The 22013-nt window shown below is 38.8% G+C and overlaps 2 protein-coding genes across 2 annotated transcripts; both read left to right on the top strand.

Annotated features, from left to right (window-relative positions):
- Positions 1-6025: 6025 nt before the first annotated feature.
- Positions 6026-7547, top strand: LOC104230806 (uncharacterized). Its single transcript, XM_070145829.1, has 4 exons — positions 6026-6062; positions 6349-6553; positions 6775-7325; positions 7486-7547. Exons 1-4 carry the CDS (start codon positions 6026-6028, stop codon positions 7545-7547), a joined length of 855 nt encoding a protein of 284 aa, XP_070001930.1.
- Positions 7548-7589: 42 nt separating this feature from the next.
- LOC104230807 (uncharacterized) lies at positions 7590-8332 on the top strand. The gene is made up of 2 exons (XM_009783691.2): positions 7590-8096; positions 8234-8332. The coding sequence occupies exons 1-2, from the start codon at positions 7590-7592 to the stop codon at positions 8330-8332; spliced, it is 606 nt and encodes a 201-aa protein (XP_009781993.2).
- Positions 8333-22013: the final 13681 nt, after the last annotated feature.

Genomic DNA, 22013 nt, shown 5'->3' with positions numbered 1-22013 from the left:
ATTATCCTTGAAAGAGTACATATTAGCTCTTCTGATTTTGAGTGAAAAGAAGATTTGGCTCTCATACTCTAATCCTCTTTATTCTTTTGTTGAAACGAAGTGAATAATATTTTTCACCTATTTTAATAATATTTGAAATAATAATATTTAAATTTTATATCTAGTCAAATTATTCCTGTATAAATTAAAATGGACGGAGTACGAACTAGTTAACAGGGAAGAAAAAAAAAAAGAAGCAACGGCGCTAAAAAAAAAAAAGAACGAAAAGCAAAATTAAATTTGACTCGGTAAAAAGAAAAGGAAAAGGACAAATGCACATGAAAATTCAAAATAAACCTGATGAAAGGTTGCAACAAAATGTGGGCCAAACTCTATGATTAGAGAGGCAAACCACCAATAATAGAAAGAGTAGCTTCCACGTTTCGAGGTTGAACTTAGACACGTGTCACATACCACTTTCATCAAAACAGCTGGGGTTGCATCACGTTCAGATTTCTATTTTTCCCTAAATTTATTTTTGAATGTTATAGTTAAGTGATGTTATAGAGAATATATATTATAACATAATATAAAAATTGGTTTCGAAAAAATTAGGTTTTTTTAGTAAAGTGTTGTTATATAGGATGTCGTTATAGAAAGTTCTGACTGTATATGGATGCTGTTATAGAGAGGTCTGACTGTACATATCAAAAAAGAGATTATCGAGCTGCACAGTGTAATTTTCTGGCAATGAGGTGTCGGTTGACACCCCTTTGGTGCATGTGGCTCCGTCACTAAGCCTACCTTAATGCAAACATTAATAATTGCTTCCACGACTCGAACCTATGACTTATTGATCACATAAAAATAATTTTACTATTGCTTCAAGGTCCCCTATCACTAATGGAGGGGTGCATAATTGGGGCTCCCCCTCTCTTTCTATTCCATTCTCAAAAGCTTCTCCTTTTCAATATGAATATAAATTTGTACATATTATTTGACAGCTTGGAATATTTTTACACAATTATTAGTGTACGTTTAGATTACATGAATATAAATATAAATTAATTTATTTTGCATTTTGTTAAATTTTTGAATTCGAGATTAATAATTCTAAAATTAATTTATACTATAATTGTGGTATGATATTATCCCATATTGAGGGCGGAATAATAATTTCTGAATTACAATAAAATACTATAATAACAAAGATCTCATTTTCAAGACTCTTCCACCACTGTTTTTTCAAAACAATTCAAGGTTAAAATTTAGAAATAAAAATTTATCCCAACTTATCTAGTGTACACCAAATATATGTTTTATATATATATATGTTAGCGTGCAACAGCTGAAAAGCCGTTGTTGCTTGCTGCTTGCAGGCTCGAAAATCTCTCTTTCACCTCTCTTCCCTGTCTCAATTCTGATTGATTAACTTCTTCCTTCGCGCTGGCGACTCCATACTTCAGTCCCGGAACCACAGCCATTCAACGGGATTCGAAATGCTAAGGCTCGAAGATCTCTGGGACAGGGAACAATTCTTTAAGGCCGTTCGTGCCCCTTTTGACGACCAATGGCATTAATGGACGAAACATTTATCAATAAAAATATATCCGCAAAATAATTCCGTCACTATTTAATCTCCATATTATAAACCCGTCATTATAATTCCGAGATAACTTGTTCCCCTACCAAACGATCCTTTAGGGTCTTGACTAATTCGAATTCATATTGTATAAGATCTATTAAAGAGGACCGTGTTCACTGTCAAAATTTCTCTAACTTAAAGAAATTATACCTCCTTCCCCGATAAATTCTAACTTAATTAATTTCATAATTTACTTTATGTTCTTAATTTTACTGTTTGATGATATATATCAACCATATAGGAAAATGCATTGACTATGATATTTTGAATGAATCTATTAATATAATATGCTATAGATAAACATTATTAAGTGGTATTCAACAGAAAAATAGATGATGGAAAAAAGTTAAAAGAAAATAATATTAAAAATAGTACAATCATTTTTTCTCGAAATATTTCCCTCAAACAAGAAACGCCATTTTATTCCACACTTTGGAAATTCATTAACAGAATATATCGTTTTCCCCTTTTTTGGGTTAATACGCTGAAAATAATTTAAGTAATGACAGTTGTTAATTATTTTCCTTTGACGCGTTTGGTATGACCATATGAACTGGAATGAAGCTGGGCATTATTTTATTAATTTATTTTTAGTAAAGTACAGTTAGATCAACAACCTTAATAATTTAAAAATTCTCCTTTCATATTTCCAAAAGAAAGGAGATAATAGTATTTTAGGATTATATGCATGTGATTATAAGATGGAAACTTCGTAATATGGTCTTGATATAAAGCGATCCTGAAATGAGTAAAAGACAAAAATAAAATTTTTGTATTTATATAAAGAGTTTATATTGACAGTGAATATTTTTACACTATTAGGTCATTTAATTAAAAATCAATTATAAGTAACATTTAATAGAATCATTGATTGGTGATCGGCAAAAGATAATAAGTGGAGTAAACGTACACTAATAATTGTGTAAAAATATTCCAAGCTGCCAAGTAATATGTACAAATTTATATTCATAGGGAAAAGGAGAAGCTTTTGAGAATGGAATAGAAAGAGAGGGGGAGCCCCAATTATGCACCCCTCCATTGGAGATAGGGGACCTCGAATCAAGAGTAAAATTATCTTCATGTGATCAATAAGTCACAGGTTTGAGCCGTGGAAGCAATCATTAATGTTTGCGTTAAGGTAGGTTTAGTGACGGAGCCACATGCACCAAAGGGTGTCAACCGACACCCTTTGCCAGAAAATTATACTGTGTAGCTCGGTATTTTTTTTTTAATATGTACAGTCAGACCTCTCTATAACAGCATCCATATACAGTCAGACCTCTCTATAACATCATCTTATATAACAACACTTTACTATAAAAGCCTAGTTTTTCGGAACCAATTTTTATGTTATGTTATAATATATGTTCTCTATAACAACACTTAACTATAACATCCAAAAATATTATGAACAAACGGGGCTGTTGTATAGAGGTTTGACTGTATAACAATATTTTATTATAAAAGTGAGTTTTTCCGGAACCAATTTTTATGTTATGTTATGTTATAATATATGTTCTCTATAACAGCACTTCGCTATAACATTCAAAAATATTCGGAACAAACTAGGTTGTTATATAGATGTTTGACTGTATATATATTATATAATGACACCCCTTGACTTCTTGATGAGTTTATTTCTTTATATTTTGACCTACCTCAATGAAATTCTTGACTCCGCTATTGAGTAGGCTATCTACATTATATCCTACCGTTCTTCCCCAAACTCTATATGAATATGAAATACTTTATACATCGAGCTGTTCATTCATTACGCCTCTAATAATTCCTTTTTTCTTGACCAAACAAAAGCCCCATTTTCCTAATGTCTGTGGCTATAGTAAGTCCAAAACTCTCCAAACCCACTCATTGATATGAAATAATAATATCACAAAAGGTTGCTAGATTTGGCCATTTGTTTTTAAGCACTTCTTTGAAGTCCAAGCACATTAAGTAAGACTACGTGTGCGCACAATTTTGGTACAAGAGTTATGGGCAGTACTATGGCTTGGAAATATCAAAGAGAGAGGCGCTTTAGCACTTGTAATATTTAACTGAAGAAATACCATTCCAAGAATGTGGTCTAAAAAAGGGAAAGGGCAGTCAAATACATAAAATATCATATATTTATGCAAGATGCGAGGAAGAACCAGACCCCAAGGGTTGATGTGGACAACATATCCTAACACAAATGTTAGTGGCTATTTTTACGGTCCGAACTCGTAACTTATATATAAATCATACAAAAACAACTTTACCATGCTCTTAGGAGCCGAAAATTTTTATTGCATGGCTGAATAGAGATAGATTCAAACAAAGTTTTAGTATGTGTGCGGCAATGCAATCTTCAGACTAATTTGTTCGAAGCAGAAGAACTTTAGGCCTAATTGTCTAAAATTTGCACTTCGATGAGCTAACATCAGGCTCAATTTTTCTGAAGTTTACATTGTGATGAGCCCCACACCGAAATTTGTAGCATCATCCTAATTTGTCCGAAGTTCGCACTATACAACAGAAAAACTTCACACCCCATTCGTCTGAAGTTTGCACTTCGACAACTTTAAACGCTAATTTTTAAAACTTCAGACGTGTATATGTATTCCGGAGGGGGTAAGTTTGCAAATTTTTATATAATATGGGTATAACTATAATGGTATCCCAAAATCGGGTATACCTACATTTCCCCTTATTTAGTGGATTAAATTTCGTCAATAAAAGTAATTTGATGAAATTCTCTTTTAGCAGACAGACTCAGCCCAATAGATGATTTGCACAAATATGATATATTTTTCACTTCCCAGGAAAACAACCATTTGAATTGCCATCACACAACTTTGACATGAATTATTTTGTAAAAACTTTCTTTGGATTATTTTGTAACTGACATGACATTAGATTTTAGGAAAGTGAGGTAATACCATTCTAAAAATAGGTCTTGGCTGAAAAATACCAACTTGACCAATGGCAATAAATAAATCAACCAACGAACAACCATTGGTGTTGAACACTGAATCATTTTACAATGTATTATGTAGTATATTTAATTTAATTTTACAATTCAGTCTTTTCTTTTATATATTTAATTTACTGAAAGAAGAAGAAGAGGAAAACAATAATGAAGAATCATAAGCAAGTATATATTGACGATGTAGCAGAAGAAGAAGAAGATAAAAAGGAAATTGTACTGCCATATTTGAATAAGACGTGGCCTATCAAGAGGCCTGATTCACCATTGTTAAATTTGAGAGTACCAAAAATTTCGAGTAAAAATCAGAAATAGCCATATTTATAATTTGTAACGGAAAAATAGCCACAATTTTAAAATTATTTGAAATTTAGCCACTTTTTTTATGTAAAGATAAAATTCGAACAAAAATACTCTTAAAAATTCAGAAATATTCTAGGATAAATACTGAAGTTCCAATTTTTTACATATGAGCTTCCAGCATAATTTTATAATGTGTTGGAGTTCCATCATAATATGCTGGAAGTTTATATACTTGAGCTTCATAATCCCGCATATTATGCTGGAACTTTCTATGTGCTGGAGTTCCAACATAATATGTTGTATGTTTATACGCAGGAGCTCCATAATTCCGCATATTTATGCTGGAACTTTCCGTGTTTCAGCAAAGCAGTGGCTATTTTTCAATAACTTCACAAACGCTGGCTATTTTTCGATTACCAATCCGGAAAATGGTGAGCCCATACTATTTTTACCAATTTTGATGCGTAAGAGATTTTTATTGGGAAATTTTCGTTCCTATACCATATAGGAAACTATATTACCAAATATGTTCATAGTTTGCATATTACCCTTCATGCTAATAGTATTTCTACATAATATATATAATGTATTAAATACAGAATCATTGTAGCTGTAGGATTCCTTATTTAGGCGCGCTAAAAAAGGGGAATTTAATATTTTCCAGATCTTCCACAACGCAAATCACGCACAGTAATAACTATCGTCGACTTCGTTACGAAATTTCCGTACTCTGTTTTAGAGATAGACTCTGTTTCAACTTTTTCTCTGATTTCACAAATCAAAATCGACAAAATCTTCTACAATTCTTTTGCAACAAAAGCAATTATGGCTAAAATACCAATTATGCTACAATTGAATGAGAATTGGGATAACTTTGGTCGATTTAGAGAATTCGAGGTCGATGGCATTGTAGTCGATGACGATGCGAGTTACAGTCTATTGATTTCTACAATAGCACATCAATTAATGATTGATACATCCGAAAAAATTATAGAAATCAAATACATTGTCAACGAGCATTGTCCTCCAATGGAAATTAGGAACGATATGAGTATTCGTGTATACATGGAGACGAAAAGGAAAACAAAAACTTAGGATCATATCCGCTATGTATAACTGTTCGCGATTTCAATATGGAATTGAGTAGCACAAATGAGAATACAGCTGCAGGTATGTGATGTTATTTTTTCTATGAAATTCTGGTAATTTATAAATGAACTACAAATTATCTACATTTTATTTACACACACACACACACACACACACACACACACACACACATATATATATATATATATATTTCTGTAATATCTACAAAATTTTACCTTTATTCTACATTAAAACTACAAAAAATTTGAAAAATTAATATGAAATACTGAATTTCAACCTTTCTACAAATTATCTACAAATTTTCTACAAACTGGTGATAACAATATTTATATTTATTTTCATGCAGGTTCGTGTGGAATACTAAAGTTACTTGATATGCCAATATCTCCCGTTATAGAGGAATATGAAAGTATAATAATAACAGATAGTACACCAAGCTCTATTGAAGTAGGACAAGTATACCAAGACAAGGAAACAATTGCAACTGCAATGAAGCACTATTCTGTCATGCACAAGTTCCAATTCAGGGTTAAAAGATCTAGTGCTAGAAGGTATGAACATATGAATAGACAAAGATTATTATTTTTCTAATTTTATAGTTTATTTGTAATTTTTTAGTTCTTCAGTTTTCCTTGTGATAATGTTTAATAGAATTGTAGTTGAATTGTAGTTATGTTGTATTTATAATGTATAATGTGATTCTTTAAGCTACAACAGGTTCTTTTTTAAATCTAAATTTTAACCCATTGTTTAAAATGTATTTATTTTGTAGCTACTGGCTGATATGTGTTAGTGAAAACTGTACATGGCACTTCAAGGCAACTAGTATAAATGATTCTGCAATGTTCAAGGTCAGAAATTTCGACAACCAGCACACATGCTCTTTAATGGACAATACATTCATACAACGCAAACCCACTGCCATGGTAGTTGGTAGCATGGTTATTCCAAAATATTCTGATCCTAAGACAATTTATACCCCAAAAGACATTCAACTTGACATGTTGTCTGAACACGACGTGAATCTAACCTACATGCAAGCCTGGAGAGCAAAGAAAAAAGCTTTACAGTTTTTGAGAGGTTATCCTGTTGACTCCTACAACAAATTGCCTAGTTATTTGTATATTCTAGAGAAGACTTATCTGGGGTCTGTAGTTAGATTGAAGAAGACAGAAGATGACTGCTTCTTGTATGTATTTGTTGTGATTTGTACGTCAATCAGTGGTTGGGAATATTGTAGGCCAGTTGTAGTAGTTGATGGAACCTTTTTAAAGTCAGCATACAGGAGAATAATGCTAATAGCCAGTACAATGGATGCAGCAGGTACTAAAGTTTTATTTGTAGAAATATTGTAGCTTGTATTTTTTTGTAGTATTTGTAGATTAATTGTAGATATATTATAAAATAATTATATTTTGTATATATATGTCTTCTTCTGCATTTTTACTGCAGCCAATTAATTGCTTCTTGCCACATAATGTAGGTACTATATTACCACTGGCATATGCTGTTGTTGATTCAGAGAATGACGCATTATGGAAGTGATTTTTTGAGCAATTCAAGCTCGCGTATGGTGAAAGACCAAATATGTGTGTTGTTTCGGATCGAAATGAGAGTATCTTGAAGGCAACATCTATTGTTTATCTCGGCATGCCACATTATTCTTGCATGTGGCATATTTGGACAAATATACTGGCAAAGTTCAAGAAGGGACATCTTAAGCTAAGTGAATTATACTTTGTCACGGCGCGGTCATACACACTTGATGAATTTAATGAAAAGATGTCAAAGATTGAGGAGATTGACCCCTGTGTTAAAACATACTTATACGATATTGGATATCATAGATGGTCTCGAGTATATGCTACGGTGAACAGAACTTGGACTATAATATCAAACATTGCAGAGTCGTTGAATGCTGCAACAAAATATGCAAGAGAGCTGCCGATAGTAGAACTATTAGAGTATATGAGGACCCTTCTTGAACGTTGGACGAAAGAAAAATTATTGAAAGCAAAGGGTACATTCACATACCTTGGATACAAATTCAACAAAGAGTTAGATGACAACAGAACATTGTCACACAAGCTTAGAGTAAGATCTGATTATTTATTGAATCAAATTCATAAACAGCACAATGTAGATTTTTTGAAGATATTTCGTAGATATTTCGTATATAGCTTGATTTTAACCATATATGAATTGTTTTTTTGTTTGTAATGTACTCGTAGGTGAGTGCTTCAACAGACTACATCCATACAGTAATAGATGGTGTGAGGCGCTATATTGTTTGTCTTGAAAACAAGAAATGTGGTTGTGGGCAATTCTAGCTTGATGAACTACCTTGTCCACATGCTATGGCTGCTTTAAGACAAAGGGATGAGTCTTTTGAAGAATATTGTTCTCCTTTTTACACAAGGGAGAACCTCTTGCATACGTATGAAATACCAGTAAATCCGCTGCCAGATAAGAGCAAATGGAATATGCCATAACATATAACTGAAGAAGTAGTAAATCCACCTCAAGGAGGGAAAAGGCAGCCATGAAGACCTCAAAAAGAAAGATACAAAACATATGATGAAATAAATTCAAAGAAGTACAAGGTTTCATGAGGCAACTGCGGAGGAGAAGGGAACAACAAAAGATCTTGCAAGAATGCACCCAGAATGAAAATAAAATTTTATGTAGTTAACAGAATGTCACGACCCTAACCCCGAACTCGGTCGTGATGGCGCCTTTCGTGAAGACAAGGACAGCCAGACCAAAACGGAACACCTCTTTTAAACAGTTAAATACCATAAATAGTTCTAAAACATGATATAATAACCATAATTTACAAAAATAATGATAACAATAGTAGAAACCATCCCGACATAGTCCAAACCGGGGTGTCACAAGTCATGAGCAACTAATAAATTCGGATACCAGTCTACTAGATATGAAATCCGATACAGAAGTTCAAGAACATGATAATAGTAAGATAAGGGAGGCACGGGGGCTGCGGACACCAACAGCTACCTCATGGTCTTCGGAAACACTGCCTGGACTGGGAAGATCAGCACTCAGGAGTGGACTCTGCGATGCTTGAATCTGCACACACGGTGCAGGGAGTAATGTGAGTACTCTGACCCAGTGAGTAATAAATAGAAATAATGGCTGAAAGCAAGAAAACACGTAAATGCACAAAGCAATTCTATATCAAGCAGTAAAATCACTTAAAGTAGTAAATCCATGAAGAAGTCAAATGAAATTCCGTTTAACCAAATAAAACAGGTAATTTAGCAGGTAAATAACAAGTAGAAATCCGCCCCTCGGGCATAGTAACAATCACTCAGAACAGTATCAGCCCCTCGGGTTCACTCTCAGTACAATATCAGCCCCTCAGGCTCAATCTCAGATCATGATGGGTACCCGCGCTCACTGTGGGTGTGCAGACTCCGGAGGGTCCCCTTACGGCCCAAGCGCTATATCAAGCCACCTCGTGGCATCATCTCTCGGCATTCGGCCTCACATCACTTGGCACTCGGCCTCACATCACTCAAGCCACCTCGTGGCATATAAAGTATCTTAGGCCCTCGGCCTCATATCACTGGGCATATCCTCACATATGGTCCTCGGCCTCACTCAAGCTAAAAATCATCACAAGCCCCTCGGGCATTAGTAACACAGTAGTTCTCAGCCCAAAACATCATTTAGAAATATCATTTAAGTTTCAAATCTGAGTAAAAACGGCTGAGTTCGTAAAATAGTAGATACCAACAGGACTAAGTTCAAATAATAAGTCAAAACAGTGAGGAAAACAATGATAAAAATCCCCCGAGGATTCAAATAATTGGCACGAAGCCCAAATATGGCAATCAACCAAAACATTATGATAACAAACAAGTTTCAGTCAAATGCGCGGTAAAATCATCAATCGGGACGGACCAAGTCACAATCCCCAATAGTAACGACCCCACGCTCATCATCAAGAGTGTTTCTCACCTCAATATAGCACTACGATGTGCAATCTAAGGTTTCAAACCCTCAGGACATTATTTACAATCATTACTCACCTCGAACCGACTACAACTCTAGCTCGCGATGCCTTTGCCCCTCGTATCGGCCTCCACGCGCGTCGAATCTATCCAAAATCAAAACGAATACATCACAACATGCTAAGGGAACAAAACCCAAGCGAAAATAATCGAAAAATATCGAAAATCCCGAAATTAGCAAAAACCCGAGCCCCGGGCCCACTTCTCGTAACTCAGAAATTTTTACATCTTTAGATTCCTCATCTCCCCACGAGTTCATACATATCAAAATCACAAGAATCGGAGTTCAATTGACCCCTCAAATCCTCAATTTAAGCTTTCTTAAACTCAAGCCCTAAACCTCCATTTTTAGTCCTTTAATCTCTTAAATTTCAGTCCCAATCCATCAAATATTACCATAGAAGTGTGTTTTAGGTCCAAAATCCTTACCTTACCCAAGTTCTCTTGAAATCTCTCTTCAAAATCGCCCAAAAGCCCTCAATCCGAAGTTAAAATGGTTAAACCCTTCAGAAATCGCGAAGGAGGAACATATATACATTTTGCCCAGGGGTTTTCGCATCTGCGACCCCTCCACCGCATTTGCGGTCTAACCAACCGCTTCTGCGGTTTCTCATTAAAATCCAAAAGTTGCTTCTGCGACAGCACTTCTGTATCTGCGGCTTCGCAAATGCGGCCCCATTGACCGCTTCTGCGGAAACTACTCGCTAGGCCAACTTTCGTATATGCGGACTCCTCGCTCGCACGTGCGGCACCGCACCTGCGGTTCCCAAGCCGCAGGTGCGAAAACACCAGAAGCAGAAATTTCTGAATTCTCTTAAGTCCAAGAATCTTCCCGTTAACCATCCGAAATTACCTTATTCAAACTTGTTCCAATCATCAAAACACCTCAAACAACATTAAATTGCCCAAACTCATCGAATTCAAGCCCACGTTTCCTAAAATCTTCCGAAATACGCTTTTGATCAAAAACCCAACCAAACCACGTCCGAATGACCTGAAATTTTGCACACACATCCCAAATGACATAACGAAGCTACATCAACTCTCGGAATTCCATTCCGACCCTGGGATCAAAATCTCATCTATCAACCGGAAATCGTCAAAATACTAACTTCGCCAATTCAAGCCTAATTCTACACCGGACCTCCAAAACCAATTTCGATCGCACTCCTAAGTCATAAATCAGCTCTCAAAGCTAACCGAACCATCGGAACTCACATCCGAGTGCTCTAACATATAAGTCAACATCCGGTTGACTTTTCCAACTTAAGCCTTCTCAAAAGAGACTAATTGTCCCATTTATTACCAAATCTACTTCGAATGCAAACCAACCAACTCGATCACATAAAACACGGATAACGAAGCATAAAGAGGTAAAAATGGGGAAAATAGAGCGAAAACTCATGAGACGACTGGTCGGGTCGTCACATCCTCCCCAACTTAAAAAAACGTTCGTCCTCGAATAAGTCAAGAAACATACCTGAAGTCTCGAATAGTTGAGGGGAGATGCGGAGGTCTCCTAGGTAGCCTCCTCCATGGGCCGACCTCTCCACTGCACTTTCACTGAAGCTATATCCTTTGACCTCAACTTCCGAACCTGACGACCCAAAATAGCTACTGGCTATACATCATAAGTCAGATCATCATCCAACTGAACCGTGCTGAAGTCCAAAGTATGAGAGGGATCCCCAATATACTTCCGGAGCATAGAAACATGAAATACCGAATGCACCATCGATAAGCTGGGTGGCAAGGTAAGCTCATAAGCCACCTCCCCAATCCTCCGAAGCACCTCAAAAGGCCCAATGAACCGAGGACTCAATTTCCCTTTCTTCCCAAATCTCATAACATCCTTCATGGGTAAAACCTTCAGCAGAATCTTCTCGCCAACCATGTAGGACACATCTCGAACCTTCCAGTCCGCATAACTCTTCTGTCGCGACTGCGCTGTACGAAGCCTCTCTTGAATCACCTTCACCTTCTCTAAGGCATCCTGAACCAATTCTGTACCCAATAGCCTAGCCTCGCCGGGCTCAAACCAACCAACTGCAGATCTACACCGCCTCCCATACAATGCCTCATATGGAGCTATCTGAATACTCGACTGGTAGCTGTTGTTGTAAGCAAACTCTACAAGCGGTAGAAATTCATCCCATGAACCTCTGAAATCAGTAACACAAGCACGCAACATGTCCTCCAATATCTGAATAGTACGCTCGGACTGCCCGTCCGTCTGAGGATGAAAAGCTGTGCTCAACTCCACCTGAGTACCCAACTCCCGCTGAACAGACTTCCAAAACTGGGAAGTAAACTGAGTACCCCGATCTGAAATAATAGAAACTGGTATACCATGTAGCCGAACAATCTCTCGAATGTATAACTCTGCTAACCGCTCGGAAGAATAGGTATTACACACAGGAATGAAGTGCGCGGACTTGGTCAGCCGATCCACAATTACCCAAATAGCATCGAACTTCTTCAAAGTCCGTGGAAGTCCAACAACAAAGTCCATAGTGATCCTCTCCCACTTCCACTCAGGAATAACCATCTGCTGAAGCAAACCACCCGGTCTCTGATGCTCATATTTCACCTGTTGACAATTGAGACACCGAGCTACAAATCCCATAATATCTTTCTTCATTCTTCTCCACCAATAGTGCTGCCTCAAATCCTGATACATCTTCGCGGCGCTCGGATGAATGGAATACCACGAGCTATGGGCCTCCTCCAGAATCAACTCCCAAAGCCCATCCACATTGGGCACGCAAATCCGGCCCTGCATCCTCAATACCCCATCATCACCAATGGTCACATCTCTAGCATCATCATGCTGCACTCTGTCCTTAAGGACAAGCAAATGCGGATCATCATACTGGTGCTCTCTGATGCGATCATATAAGGAATACCGAGAAACCACACACACCAACACCCGACTGGGCTCCGAAATTTCCAACCTTACAAACCGATTGGCCAAGGCCTGAACATCAACTGCTAGGGGTCTCTCCCCAACTGGAATATATGCCAAACTCTCCATACTCTCTGCCTTTCGGTTCAAAGCATCGGCCACCACATTGGCCTTTCCCGGATGGTACAATATAGTGATATCATAATCCTTGAGCAACTCCAACCATCTCCGCTGCCTCAAATTAAGATCCTTTTGCTTGAACAAATGCTGAAGACTGCGATGATCGGTGAATACCTCACAAGATACGCCATACAAATAATGCCTCCAAATCTTCAATGCATGAACTATGGCGGCCAACTCCAAATCATGAACATGGTAGTTCTTCTCATGGGGTTTCAACTGACGAGAAGCATAAGCAATAACTCTACCCTCCTGCATCAATACACAACCAATCCCAACTCTCGAAGCATCACAATACACGGTGTATGAACCTGAAGCTGATGGCAAAACCAATACTGGAGTTGTGGTCAAAGCTGTCTTAAGCTTCTGAAAGCTCTCCTCACACTCGTCTGACCATACAAATGAAACACCCTTCTTAGTCAACTTGGTCAAAGGTGACACGATATATGAGAATCCCTAAACAAATCAGCGATAATAGCCTGCCAAACCAAGGAAGTTGCGAATCTCTGTGGCTGAGGACGGTCTAGGCCAACTCCGAACCGCCTCTATCTTCTTCTGATCAATCTGGATACCCTCGCTGGAGACCACGTGCCCCAAGAAAGCCACTGAACTGAGCCAAAACTCACACTTGGAGAATTTTGCATAAAGCTTATCCTCCCTCAATCTCTGCAACACAACTCTCAAATGTTCCGCGTGCTCCTCCTGGGAATACTATAACGAACAAATCAAGATAAGGCCGGAACATGCTGTTCATCAAATGCATGAACGTTGCTGGGGCATTAGTTATCCCGAAAGACATCACAAAGAACTCATAATGAACATATCTAGTCCTGAAAGCAATCTTAAGAATATTTGAATCCCTGATCTTCAACTGGTGATAGCCCAAACGGAGAACAATCTTGGAGAACACTCTCGCTCCCTGAAGCTGGTCAAATAAATCATCAATGCGAGGCAACATATACTTGTTCTTAATTGTTACCTTGTTCAATTGTTTATAATCAATGCACATTCTCATGGTGCCATCCTTTTTCTTTACAAATAGAATAGGCGCACTCCAAGGTGACACACTAGGCCGAATGAACCCCTTATCTAGGAGTTCCTGAAGCTGTTCTTTTAATTCCTTCAACTCCTCTGGTGCCATACGATACGTCGGAATAGAAATGGGCTGAGTGCCCAGTAGAAGGTCAATACCAAAATCAATATCCCTGTCCGGTGGCATTCCCGGCAGGTCTGCAGGAAATACATCGGGAAAACCCCTCACAACTGGGACAAAATCAATACTGGGAGTCTCAGCTCCAACATCCCTCACAAATGCTAGATATGAAAGGCAACCCTTCCCAACCATACACTGGCCTTCAAGAAAGAGATCACTCTACTAGGGACATAATCAGTCACACCACGCCACTCGATCTGCGGTACACCTAACATAGCCAAAATGACTGTCTTAGCATGATAGTCTAGAATAGCATGACACGCAGATAACCAATCCATGCCCAAAATGACATCAAAATCCACTATGCTTAATAAAAATAGATCCACTCGGGTCTCCAGACCCCCAATAGTCACCACACATGATTGGTACACATGGTTTACAACAACAATATCACCCACTAGGGTAGATACATGAACAGGTAAAGCAAGAAACTCAGGGGACGTACCCAAATAACGAGCAAAGTATGATGACACATAAGAAAAGATGGAACCGGGATCAAATAATACAGAGGCATCTCTGTGGTAGACTGAGACAATACCTGTAATGACAGCATCTGAAGCAATAGCATCAGGTCTAGCTGGAAGTGCATAGAAACGAGCCTGACCGCCCCCTGATCGACCTCCCCGTCTAGGGCGACCCCTGGCTGCCTGACCTCCACCCCTAGCTGGCTGGGCAGGTGGTGAAGTAACTAGAGCAGAAGTCGAGGGCTGACCCCTCTGCTGGGACAAACTAGCAATACGACGAGGACACTTCCTCCACACATACCCAAACTCTCCACACTCAAAACAACTCTCAGGTGCTGGAGAAGGGGACTAAAGGGAGCCCCTCACACCGGAGTAACTAGCTGATGCACTCAGCATAGAAGCACCCTGAGCTGACGGAGCACGGGATGAACTCAGAGCTGGAAAGGTACTAAGTGATGACTGGCCTTGCTGGGTACCGTGATAACCATGACCCGAAGATGCCCCACGATAACCTAGGCGAGCTGGCTGAGCAGACCTGAATGAACGGCCTCTACCATGCTAAAACTGGCCCCTTAAAGGAGCACCACTATAACTGCCCGATCCTCAAGGCCTCTTGGCCTCCCTCACCTCTCGATCCTGATGGAAAACCGTCTCAATCTCGCAAACGATATCAACCACCTCCTCGAACGTAGCACCCAACACTCTCTCTCTGGTCATAAGAATACGGAGATGATAGTTAAGGCCATCAACAAATCTTTTGATCCTCTCACGATCTGTCGGAACCATCCAAACGACATGACGAGCCAACTCAGAAAACCTCGACTCATATTGTGACACAGTCATATCCCCCTATCGCAACCACTCAAACTGTCTATGCAGCTCCTCTCTGCGAGACTGCGGTATATACTTCTCTAAGAAGAGAGTGGAGAACTCCTGCCAAGTGAGGGGCGCTGCTCCCACAGGCCTACGCCTCTCATATGCCTCCCACTAAGTGAAGGCAGCCCCAGAAAACTGAAAGGTGGTAAATGCCACACCACTGGACTCAAGAATCCCTGTTGTATGGAGCATCCGCTGGCACTTATCTAGAAAACCCTGGGCATCCCCGCCATCTGCTCCGCTGAATGTCGGAGGCTAGAGTCTACCAAATCTCTCAAGACGACGCTGCTCATCATCCGGCATAACTGGCACAACAAACTCCTGAGCTGGTGCAACCGGCTAGGCTGGAGGTGCCCCGGCGTCTGAAGTCCCTATACTACCTGCTCAGGTGTGCGAGCAGCGGGGGTCTGATTTCCTCCCCTGGCCTGTGAAGTAGCTGCTGCTGTAGTGGCTGAAACTGCCTGAGCCAGGCCAGTGCAAACGGATAAGATCGGTGCCAAGGCCTCCTAAAGACCCTAAATCACGATGCGCATAGCTAGTGCCTGAACTGGTGCTGCTGGAGCATCCATAGCTGGAGCCTGATCCGGATCTAGGGCAGCTTGTGGTTCAACAAGTGCTACCCTCGCTGCTCTGCCTCTGCCATGACCACGACCGTGTCCACGACCTATGGTGGTCTCAGTTGATGGAACTGGTGGTCGTCCACCTCGTCCGGTAGCTCGCGTCCTCACCATCTGTGAGAGAATGGAATAACAGAAGTTTAGTACTCAGGCTAACATGTTCGCACGACAAGAATTTCAAGAATACGAAGTTTTTCCTAATGGTTTTTCAGCCTCTCGAGTATAAATACAGACGTCTCCGCACCGATCCGCGAGACTCTACTAAACATGATCATGACTCGTGAGACCTATGTAACCTAGGCTCTGATACCAACTTGTCACGACCCTAACCCCGAACCTGGTTGTGATGGCGCCTCTCGTGAAGACAAGGCCAGCCAGACCAAAACAGAACACCTCTTTTAAAAATTTAAATAGTATAAATAGTTCTAAAACATGATATAATAACCATAATTTGCGGAAATAACTATAACAACAGTAGAAACCATCCCGACACAGCCCAAATTGGGGGTGTCACAAGTCATGAGCAACTAATAAATCCGGATACCAGTCTACTAGATACAAAATCCGATACAGAAGTTCAAGAACATGAAAATAGTAAGATAAAAGAGGCACGGGGGCTGCGGACGCCAACAGCTACCTCGTGGTCTCCAAAAACACTGCCTGGACCAGGAAGATCAGCACTCAGGAGCGGACTCTGCGATGCCTGAATCTGCACACACGGTGCAGGGAATAATATGAGTACTCCGACCCAGTGATTAATAAATATAAATAATAGCTGAAAGCATGAAAACACGTAAAGGTACAAAGCAATTCTATATCAAGCAGTAAAATCACTTAAAGTAGTAAATCCATGAAGAAGTCAAAACTCCATTAAACCAAATAAAATAGGTAATTTAGCAGGTAAATAACAAGTAGAAATCCTCCCCTCGAGCACAGTAATAATCACTCAGAACAGTATCAGCCTCTCGGGCTCACTCTCAGTACAATATCAGCCCCTCGGGCTCACTCTCAGTACAATATCAGCCCCTCGGGCTCACTCTCAGATCATAATAGGTACCCGCGCTCACTGTGGGTGTGCAGATTCTGGAGGGGCCCCTTACGTCCCAAGCGCTATATCAAGCGACCTCGTGGCATCATCTCTCGGCACTCGGCCTCACATCACTCAAGCCATCTCGTGGCATATAAAGTATCTCAGGCCCTCGGCCTCATATCACTCAGCATATCCTCACATATGGCCCTCGGCCTCACTCAGGCCGAAAATCATCACAAGCCCCTCGGGCGTTAGTAACACAGTAGTTCTCAGCCCAAAACATCATTTAGAAATATCATTTAAATTTCAAATCTGAGTAAAAGTGGCTGAGTTCGTAAAATAGTATATACCAACAGGACTGAGTTCAAATAATGAGTCAAAACAGTGAGGAAAAAAGTGATAAAAATCCCCGGAGGGTTCAAATAGTTGGCACGAAGCCCAAATATGGCAATCAGACAAACCATTATGAAAACAAACAAGTTTCAGTCAAATGCGCGGTAAAATCATCAATCAGGATGGACCAAGTCACAATCCCCAATAGTAACGACCCCACGCTCATCATCAAGCGTGTCTCACCTCAATATAGCACTACGATGTGCAATCCTGGGTTTCAAACCCTCAGGATATCATTTATAATCATTACTCACCTCGAACCGGCTACAACTCTAGCTCGCGACGCCTTTGCCCCTCGTATCGGCCTCCACGCGCGTCGAATCTATCCAAAATCAGAACGAATACATTACAATATGCTAAGGGAACAAAACCCAAGCGAAAACAATCGAAAAATATCGAAAATCTTGAAATTAGCAAAAACCCGAGCCCCGGTCCCACTTCTCAAAACTCAGAAATTTTTACATCTTAGATTCCTCATCTCTCCACGAGTTCATACATATCAAAATCACAAGAATCGGAGTTCAATTGTCCCCTCAAATCCTCAATTTAAGCTCTCTTAAACTCAAGCCCTAAACCTCCATGTTTAGTCCTTTAATCTCTTAAATTTCATTCCCAATCCATGAAATATTACCATAGAAGTGTGTTTTAGGTCCAAAATCCTTACCTTACCCAAGTTCTCTTGAAATCTCTCTTCAAAATCGCCCAAAAGCCCTCAATCCGAAGTTAAAATCGTTAAACCCTTCAGAAATCACGAAGGAGGAACATATATACATTCTGCCCAGGGGTTTTCGCATCTGCGGTACCGCTTTTGCGGTCTAACCAACTGCTTTTGCGGTTTCTCATTAAAATCCAAAAGTCGCTTCTGCGACAGCACTTCCCGCAGATGCGGGCCGCCTTCCGCATATGCGGACTCCTTGTTCGCACGTGCGTCACCGCACTTGCGGTTCCTAATCCGCAAGTGCGAAAACACCAGAAGCAGAAATTTCTGAATTCTCTTAAGTCCAAAAATCTTCCCGTTAACCATCCGAAATCACCCCGAGGCCCCCGGGACTTCAACAAAAAGTACAAACATGACCTAATACCTTATTTAATCTTTTTCCAATCATCAAAACACCTCAAACAACATCAAATTGCCCAAATTCATCGAATTCAAGCCTAAGTTTCCTATTCCGAAACACGTTTTTGTATAAAAAACCCAACCAAACCATGTTTGAATGACCTGAAATTTTACACACACATCCCAAATGACATAACGAAGCTATAGCAACTCTCGGAATTCCATTCCGAACCTCGGATCAAAATCTCACCTATCAACCGAAATCGCCAAAATACTAACTTCGCCAATTCAAGCCTAATTCTACACCGGACCTCCAAAACCAATTCTGATCGCATTCCTAAGTCATAAATCACCTCCTGAAGCTAACCGAACCATCGGAACTCACATCCGAGCGCTCTAACACATAAGTCAACATCCGATTGACTTTTCTAACTTAAACCTTCTTAAAAGAGACTAAGTGTCCCATTTATTACCAGATCCACTCCGAACGCAAACCAACCAACTCGATCACGTAAAACACGGATAACGAAGCATAAAGAGGCAGAAATGGAAAAAACGGAGTAGAAACTCATGAGACGACTGGCCGGGTCATCACACAGAATATTTCATAAAATTTGTTAGTTAGTTCTGGATAACAGATTTTGATGTGTAATCGTTGATTTTTTTTTAAGATCATAATGTAGTTAGTTAGGATGTTTCTATACTGAGATAATACTTTCATAGATTGATTTGATTATGAATGTTTTCTATATATATATAATCTTTAACGTTTTTACTATATTTGGAATCCTTTACATAGTTGTTAATGTGTTTTTGCAGTTTATCTACAATAAAACTACAAAAAAAAATACATTATCTGGAATTTACAGAGTATATACATTATAAATCTGTAGGAAAGTAGTTAAAAACTTAAAATATTGTAGATGAAGTATTGTTTACATTGAAAAAATGAATATAAAAGAAGCAAAACACACTGTTAAAATATTCTACAAATTATCAACAAATATAACTACAAAAAACTACAATATCTGTAGCTGACATAACATATAGATTAAAATTCAGGTAGAAAGAATCTTTATGGTGAAAATAATTTAGATCAGAATAACTGTATAAAATTTCAGTTGCAAAGGATTTAAATGCGAAAAATAATGAAGATCAAGTACTGTACATATTCAACAAATGAATATAAACCCAACAAATTATTACCATTTGTACTACTATACTGGATAAGAAAAAAGAAACAGAGGCTACTATAATTATAGTACAAGTTTGCTATAATTAAAACATAATAAATTGTTTAAAAACTTGTCTACCATCTATCTTATAAACTAGCATCTACTACACAATTGTAATACATGTTCCATTCCAAACATTACAACTACTTCTTCTTCCTCTGGACTCTTATTTTCTCATTCAAAGCTGGTGCACCTTTCCTCCTTGTCAATTTGCCTGTCACCTCACTATCACTAATTGGCCCAATCTCCTACTTCTTTCTAGCATAGTCCCAAAGTAGCGCTCCATAGCGTCTACGGTGTTGGTCAATATCAGAAAGGTCTTCTGCCGGAATTGATAATTCTCCAATACTAACATACTCTGCAAAGGCAGCAACAAATACACCACAATCACTGCAAAAGATAAAAAAAAAAATCAATATTTACTAAATCATCTAAAAAAGGGTTATATGTAAAGAAAGAAATAAGATTTTTGTTACAGTGATCCTTCTTTTTGCTGTGGTATCTCTCTGACAATCCACTGAATGTTAAGAGGGTCGGTAACAGGTTTCTCAATGTATGCTTTTGTATTCTTAAAGTTGATGTCTTTACGGTTCCCATAAAACCTGGTGCATGACAAATACAAAGGGATAATAATAGAAAACTTGTCGACACAAGATTCAACAATAGAGTGATTGTGTGAAGAGACCATGAAAATACACGCATAAAGACACATTTCTGCAATGTCAAAAACAACCAACACCCAGTGGAATTTTTCTACAATGTTGACAGGTATGATGACATAATCAACTTCATCCCATGCAACATTTGCGAGTAGACTATACCCCAATATATATTCTGCTACAACATCATGGGGTTTGACAACAGAAAACTTCTTTTCTTGAGGAGAATTTTTGAGCTTTTCATAAATCTGATCAATCCTAGTCTTGAACACACAATTTGTTGTAGTAAATCTGGTATTGTTGTGGGGGCCATACTTGCCTCTTTTACTCAAGTAATACATTATAACATTAATGTGCTGCAACAAAAACAGATTGCATTTATTCTACATGTTATCTCAAAATATTCTACACAAAACTACAAATAATTACAATACATCTACAATCAGAAATACAAAGCATCTATTCTTTCAGAATACAAACTATCTACAATTTATCTACAAAATATCTACAAATTAAATACATTGAATCTTACCGAGTCATTAAGGACTTGTCCTGGGTGTGCAAGGGAAAAGAACCACTCCTTCTTGTCAACCTTTTTAACTCCAAGATCCAACCATGGCTTAATTTGGTTGTCCTTTATAGAATACGGAGCCTTCCTCCTATATAAACAAATAGAAATTAAAATATAATTGTTGAATGAAGTGGATGCGTAAAAGATGAATACTGGAATAAAAGTGTCAAATTGTGCAACCTAACCTCTTTGGACCTGTGTCTGTACCGTTGTATAACCACTTGTGGAATTGATCCAACAACTCAGGGTCTACATTTTGACCAATAACACTAGTAAACGGGTGCTTGAGGTGAAATATTTGAGGTCCAACCGAGGTGCTTCCACCAGAACTGTATAAAGGGAGAAATGGTGATTGGGCATGCTTTCCCGGCTGCCTTATTCTACCTTGATGCACGGGTATTTTTTCATCTTGTATAGGCTCGCCGAACTTAACCAACTGGGAGAAGTTATTAGGCAGCTCGAAATCATCAAGCGTAACCTCCTTTTTCTCACCTCCGGATTCTTCTGAATCACCTACATTCACATACTCTGCCTCTTCAGCTACATTGTGATCTTCCGGATTCTGCTATTCTGTTTGAGCTGCTACTGTTTCTCCATAAATTGGAGATTGTGCATGCATATCTTCCCTCTCTGAAACACCATGTATATATAACTTAATAGAATGGTAAAAATATAGAAACAAAAAGTAAATATCTCTAAAAAAAAATTCAAACCTGCATTTTCTTCATCAACAGCCCCTTCAAAATGTGTATATAAATCAACACGTGCTGGATG

Source organism: Nicotiana sylvestris, chromosome 5, assembly GCF_000393655.2.
Source record: "Nicotiana sylvestris chromosome 5, ASM39365v2, whole genome shotgun sequence".
Lineage (NCBI taxonomy): Eukaryota > Viridiplantae > Streptophyta > Magnoliopsida > Solanales > Solanaceae > Nicotiana > Nicotiana sylvestris.
This window is presented reverse-complemented; position numbering and strand designations above follow the sequence as displayed.

Bases quoted from the DNA above. Each gene is read 5' to 3' on its own strand.
- LOC104230806 (XM_070145829.1), top strand. From the start codon at position 6,026: ATGGAATTGAGTAGCACAAATGAGAATACAGCTGCAG. The intron at 6,063-6,348 runs GTATGTGATGTT...ATTTTCATGCAG, and splicing joins AAATGAGAATACAGCTGCAG to GTTCGTGTGGAATACTAAAG. The intron at 7,326-7,485 runs GTACTAAAGTTT...CACATAATGTAG, and splicing joins CAGTACAATGGATGCAGCAG to GTACTATATTACCACTGGCA.
- LOC104230807 (XM_009783691.2), top strand. From the start codon at position 7,590: ATGTGTGTTGTTTCGGATCGAAATGAGAGTATCTTGAAGGCAACATCT. The intron at 8,097-8,233 runs GTAAGATCTGAT...ATGTACTCGTAG, and splicing joins CATTGTCACACAAGCTTAGA to GTGAGTGCTTCAACAGACTA.